The 5,841-nt window shown below is 41.2% G+C and overlaps 1 protein-coding gene and 1 long non-coding RNA gene across 2 annotated transcripts in view; both read right to left on the reverse strand.

Annotated features, from left to right (window-relative positions):
- The window catches only part of LOC109295791, a 7,149-nt gene extending 6,196 nt beyond the window's left edge, over positions 1-953 (reverse strand). The window contains exons 1-2 of the long non-coding RNA XR_002096834.1: positions 563-953; positions 351-354 (exon numbers count right to left, since the gene is read on the reverse strand). This is a non-coding gene — a long non-coding RNA (uncharacterized LOC109295791). The remainder of the gene's footprint in view (positions 1-350; positions 355-562) is intronic.
- The window catches only part of DCN (decorin), a 52,750-nt gene that overhangs the window by 11,247 nt on the left and 35,662 nt on the right, over positions 1-5,841 (reverse strand). Inside the window, exons 4-6 of the mRNA XM_019514856.1 lie at positions 5,388-5,601; positions 5,030-5,143; positions 3,177-3,270 (exon numbers count right to left, since the gene is read on the reverse strand). Coding sequence (XP_019370401.1) covers positions 3,177-3,270; positions 5,030-5,143; positions 5,388-5,601 — 422 coding nt within the window. The remainder of the gene's footprint in view (positions 1-3,176; positions 3,271-5,029; positions 5,144-5,387; positions 5,602-5,841) is intronic.

The following is a 5,841-nucleotide window of genomic DNA, read 5'->3' on the forward strand; positions in this document are numbered from 1 at the left end:
CCCCCAGAGCCATTAACTACCCTGATACTGCCACCCTCTCCCCCCATAGAGCTGCCAGCCTCCCATCTACCCCCCACGTCCCCCCGCCTCCAAATTACTTCAGTTGGACTCCTAGCATCAATAAACCAGCCCCAGGGGATGTTTGTGAGATTAGAAGCATTTTTGAAGCATCAAGGATGGGGGTTGAAGGAGCCTGGGGGGTTGACAGGATCAGAGTGGATTTCTGATCCCACCTATCTTCCCAATCACCCCAACTGCCTCCACAGACCCTGCTAGACCCCCTGATTTTGCCCACCCATCCCCTTATCCTGGCTTACCTTAGATCGGGCACTTGGTACTTATCTAATCACTGAGCTAGACCGAGGGACTATTTTTTAACCCAATCTAACCCCCAAACTTCTCACTGTAACATCTGTATGAGGCCTTAAAATCTTAGTTAGTATCTATCACTTATAAACAGACCATATTAGTTTCTAAAGGGATAAGGGAACTTTCATAGGGTGCAGATAGAAGTGACAATTTTTGTGTAATCTCACCCCTGAAAGCACTCTTCAGCCATAACCCAACACAAGTGCATGGCTGCAGAGTACTTTAAAAGTGCCTGATCCCGCAACAGTCTGAACCCTAATTACATAAGGTTTCAGATGAAGATGCTTCAAAGTGGAGCACCTTCATTATCTTATGCCTGCTCCCAGCACTGTTTTCAGAATGGGAGGGGAGGGAAGGGAGCAGAGGGAGCTAATTTTGCGGGTTGCCCAGCTGGTGCCGGAGGGTGGGGCAGGTGGATTGGAGCTGCCTCTGGGGTGGGGGGCTCCAATCCACCTCTCTCCCCCACTCCAGCACAGGCTAGGGAAATCCCAGAACAGACTTCCCTCCCCTACCTTCTCTCCTTCCCATCCTGAGACAGCACCAAGGATCTGGGGAAAGGAGGCAGGGCTAGGGGAAGAGGTTGCAGATATACAGCCTCTTTATCTGGATCAACTCCAAATCCGAGCTTGATCTCCCACCCTTCTGACCCAATAGCCTATGTCTGTTGGGTTGGGAGGATTTGTCTAACTCATGGCTCTTTCTGTGAAGTGCCATGGGTTAGACCATGGAGCTGCACTTCTGTCTGCACCCATAAATGATTCTATATGTTTATACCATCCTATACTCAGGTACTGAATGACTTGTCTCCCTATAACTGGATGTAATGTTATTTGTGGGTTGAGAGTAGAATACTTTCTTATGTGTTATGTAATTATTTTGAATTGTGTTCTTAACACAGAACACTGGATGATTTACCTTTCTCTGGAAAATGAGGAAAATAACTTCACAGGCCCCCAGCTGTCTTTATCAAATTGAATCATAGGTGTGGGAATATGTAGCAATTAAACTGTTCCCAAATGTTACTGATCCAGAACTAGTTCACAGTTGGTGCAGGTCAGAAGTGTCCACGTATACAGTATCCTGCCAATCTAGATAGTCACATCACTTCAGTGCTTGATCATTTTCTGACACCAGAGGGTAGGAGTGAGCACTCACCACAGTCTCAAAGTGGGTGAGTGTGGGGGTAGTGCTTTCACCCATGCTTTGGGAATGATAGATGATGGGTGACCTGTGGCTGGGAGCTTTTCTCTTTTCTATGTTCTCTTCTCTCCTAAATGTGGACTGAAGTCTGAAGTGTGATTACCTGACTTGGAGTGGTCAAGGGGGAAGGGGAGAGTGCTTGAAGCCATGCTTTGGGTTCCCCGAGACTGGGGAGACATGAAGGAGTGTGGTCAGTGCAGACATATCTGGTTGTTAGAAAGATAGCTTTTATTGAACAACCAGTGAGGGGGAGATCATTGATTAAAAGTGCAAAAAGAGCAGGCAAAAAACACTATCGATGTGGGATGCTTAAGTCTTTCTCTGAATCTTTTGGTGGTGGCCACTTTCAGTAACCATGTAGTAGATTAGATGGAGTAATGACTGTGATCTAGCGTGGCAGTTCTGATGTTCCTGTCTTGTTCATCAGTTCTATTCTGGCCCTGATTCCAAGAAATACTTCTGAATTGTAGCATTAATCCCTTGTGCACATTTATGAAGAACACACATTCTTCAAAAGTTTGAAAACAACAAAAGATGACAGAATAATTTAAATAAAATCTCTACTTTTTCCTATTTTGTTTTAATCCTTTTTAATCCCTTTGTGTTTAACCCTTTATTAAAATCTTTGTTTTAACTCTCCCTTTTCTCATCATCATCATAAAATGTCATCTTCATGCATGTACATTATGAAAATAACTATTTGACTATTTGACTTAAATATATCAGAGTCTTGAATTCAACAGCTCAGAGTCCTGCATAAAATAAAATTGATTTTCAAATCATATAACTAAACTCATTAAAGGAAGAGAAGTAAAATTAGAAAAGCATAGGCTATTTGACTATTTTAGACATTCTAAGAAACTATTATGGAATGCAGAAGGCAGTCCAGTTCCAGATGATACAAAGAAAGCTGAAATATTCAATGCCTTTTCTAACTTCAGTCTTCACAAATAGAGATAGCTGAGTGCAGCTGGTAGCAAAGACAGAGAAGGTTGGGAAGGGAGGGAGGGAAGATTGAGATAGAATTTGATGACAGTCTGCCTGTACCTAAAAGGTGATTATAGAGATAATGGAGATGGTCTTTGCTCTTTGGCCAAAGGGAACAGTACTAGGAGCAATGGCCTCAAGCTGCAACAGAGGAAATTTAGGTTGGAGATTAGCAGGAACTTTCTGACCATGATAGTGGTCATGCATTGGAAAAGACTACCCAGGGAACTTATCCATCCTTGGAAATTTTCAAGAGCAGGTTGTACAAACCCTTGGACTGGATGGTTTTTAGTCAGGAATGATCCTGTCTTGAGCAAGGAGCTGGACTGGATGGCCTCATGAGGTCCCTTCCAGCCCTACTTTCCTATGATTTGGCAATAAATGGTCAGCAGTAATAAATAGACCAAGTTAAATATTCATTGTGGCTAATGAAAATCTGCTGTTTTGTTTAGTTAAGTCAACATGTGTAATATGCTTGCTAATGTCTCTTGCCAAATTGATGAGTACATTTCAAACTAGAAGATGATTATGCTTGTTAAGTCTAGAATGATATTTTTGTACTGTGTATTTTAGCTATTTTACTTCAATAATACTTGTACACGGTGGGAAACTATTATTACTTAGCCAAGTTGGCAAGTCCAGTGAGACTCTCTGCATCAACCTTGTTGATTTTGTTGCCATCAAGATGAAGCTCTGTAAGCGAGGGAGGAAGGCCTGCAAAATAAATATCCAAAAAAGCCTTTCAGTATACCAGCTATTAATTAGAAAAAAAGAGCTTATTTTTTAGTGATAGTGAGATCTGTGTACATAGCCATAATGGTATAAAAGAGTGTAGCTGCTATCCGGCTCATTAATGTCAGAATAGAAACACATCATCATCAGAGACACATGAATCCTATAATTTATGCTTTGGAAAGGTTAATTTTTAATAATAAAAATTCACAATGAGAGAAAGGTGAAACTCTAAGATTTTTAAATACCAGTTTTCTCTAGAATACATCATTGTGCTAAAGGGCGAGCCTTCATTATTTCAGAATACCGTTTAAATGGAAGCCTGCACAGAAATAAATTTCAATCTACAGGTTAAATGGCAGGAACATGTATAGAGAGAAAGACAGAGTCTTCCTATGAAAAACTATGCATGCTTTTAGTTTTTCAGGTGCTTGAAAATTTGTGGCCAAATACCTAGGAATACTACTGGCAAAAGAAATGATTAAAATGTGGAAAAGCAATTAAAAAAATAGGTATGTGTATTTGACTGTAAACATTAGCACTGGATTCCTACTTTTCAGAAAAGTAACTCAGGACCAGTATTTTCACTCTGTCTAGACCCAATCAGTATTTCCAAAGTAACAGCCAAAATGGGAAATGAGGGCATGAAAAACAGTATTAGCTTTCTGAAATAAACTGCATAGTGGCTCAAATATTTATGTTCATTTTCTGCAGTTTGCAGACACTGGCATTTATTTATCTGAGTTATGCTAGAGATCATTCACAGTGATTTACAGTGAATTACATACTTTTTCACCTCTCCCCCCAACCCCATGAAACAGCTGCTGGAAACTGCAGTGCACGTTATATATGAGAAATACAGTAAGAGCAATTTCTAGAGATTATGGGAGAAAAGTGAAGATAAAAACCATGTGCAACTCTCAGGTCACCTGCAAACATTCCCAGGATCTGATTAATGATCATGCAGTTTACTTTAAGTGACATGACTAGATTAGGTCCTGATTTTGCAGGTGTTTGCCAATGCTAGGAAACAATCTGATTATGTCAGGGTGGAGTGGTGAGCATATGGGATAAGGGGGAGCTAGCAGGTCTGCAGGGGGAGGTTGGCAGGATTGGAGGGGCTTTCAGGTCCACAGGGGGCTACTGGGTCTGTGGAGAGTTTGGCAGGCTTGGGGGTTAGGAGGTCCACAGTAGGAGCTGACAGGATTTGGAGGTTGGTGGGTCCAGGGTGGGGCAGGGGTTGGTGAGATCAGGGGGGCTAGCTGGTCTACCAGGGGGGTTCATTAGGATCATAGGGTTTAGCAATGTATGGGGAGGTTGGTGAGATCAGAGAGCAAGTGGGTTTGTGGGAGGTTTGTCAGGTCCACAGGGTGAGAGGTTGTCTATCCAGGGGTGGGTGAGGGAAGAGGCAGAGACTGGAGAGTAGGGTGAGCCAGTGAGGAGTGAAGCAGAGACTGTAGAGAGCTGGGGATGCAAGGGGGCTAGAGGGGGAAGAAGCGGAGAGGCAGAGGGCAGATGGTTCAGCAAACCCTGCCCTCCAGCCACTGCTTTCCCTGCTGTAGCATTTGGTGACCCTCTGATACTTAGATTCTGTACCTGGAAAATTATAACACATATTTTTTAAATGTCCAAAAATAGACTCTAATTATTGGGTCGTTGTCTTAAATTCAGTCATCTTAGATTTGAGTAAGTGCAATATTTCTTATGCCTGAATTTCCTAAATCCTTATAGCTCTACTTACCTCTAGGAATACTAGTAATATTGCTATCTGAAATACGGATATAGGACAGTTTCTTCATTCCTTGAAAGGCTCCATTTTCAATTCCTGAGCTCTTGAGTGGGTTGGTTCCCAGTTCTTCCAAAAAAAAAAAAAAGAAAAAAGAGTTTAGCAATAGCTTATATTCATAACTATTAGACTACAGAGCATGTTTTACAGTTTTCCTCAACTGAATCTTTACTAATTTGGCCAATTGTTGTAGTATATCAGGACACTCGGCTTTCTACCTAGAAGGTATTACAAATACAGTCAATTATGAGTTATACCTAGAAATTCTATATTACATCATGTTGCTTTGGCCAAAATTTCTTATGATGCATACCTACAACAATCATTTGATTTAGTCCATTGAAGACAACTTTTCTTAGTTTGGTGATCTCATTTTCATGGGCACGTAGCTCCTGTAGGGATTTGGGCATATTTTCTGGTAGCTCCTTCAGGTTGTTCTTGGAGAGGTAAAGTCTCTCCAGTTTCTTCAGGGGAGCAAAAGCTGCTGGGCTTATTTTGCTGATTTTGTTGTTAACCAGGATGAGTGCCTGTGAAATAATAAAAGACGATATTTTTCTTACTTTGTGTTGAAGGCATATGCCTTATTATAAAAGAATTAGGGCAAAAAATCCAGTTCTAAAATATTAGGTATCCAGGTTGTTGATAGTTCTGAAATACAGAATTTCGACCTGGACTGATCTGCTGAACCTTGGGGAGCTGAAGTAAATGCAATGCAAAATTAAAAAAAAAAAAAAGTCAGAAAAATATCAAATCAAAACCCAAAGAAT

The sequence above is a fragment of the Gavialis gangeticus genome, unplaced genomic scaffold, assembly GCF_001723915.1.
Source record: "Gavialis gangeticus isolate Ggan-Ray unplaced genomic scaffold, GavGan_comp1, whole genome shotgun sequence".
Classification (NCBI taxonomy): domain Eukaryota; kingdom Metazoa; phylum Chordata; order Crocodylia; family Gavialidae; genus Gavialis; species Gavialis gangeticus.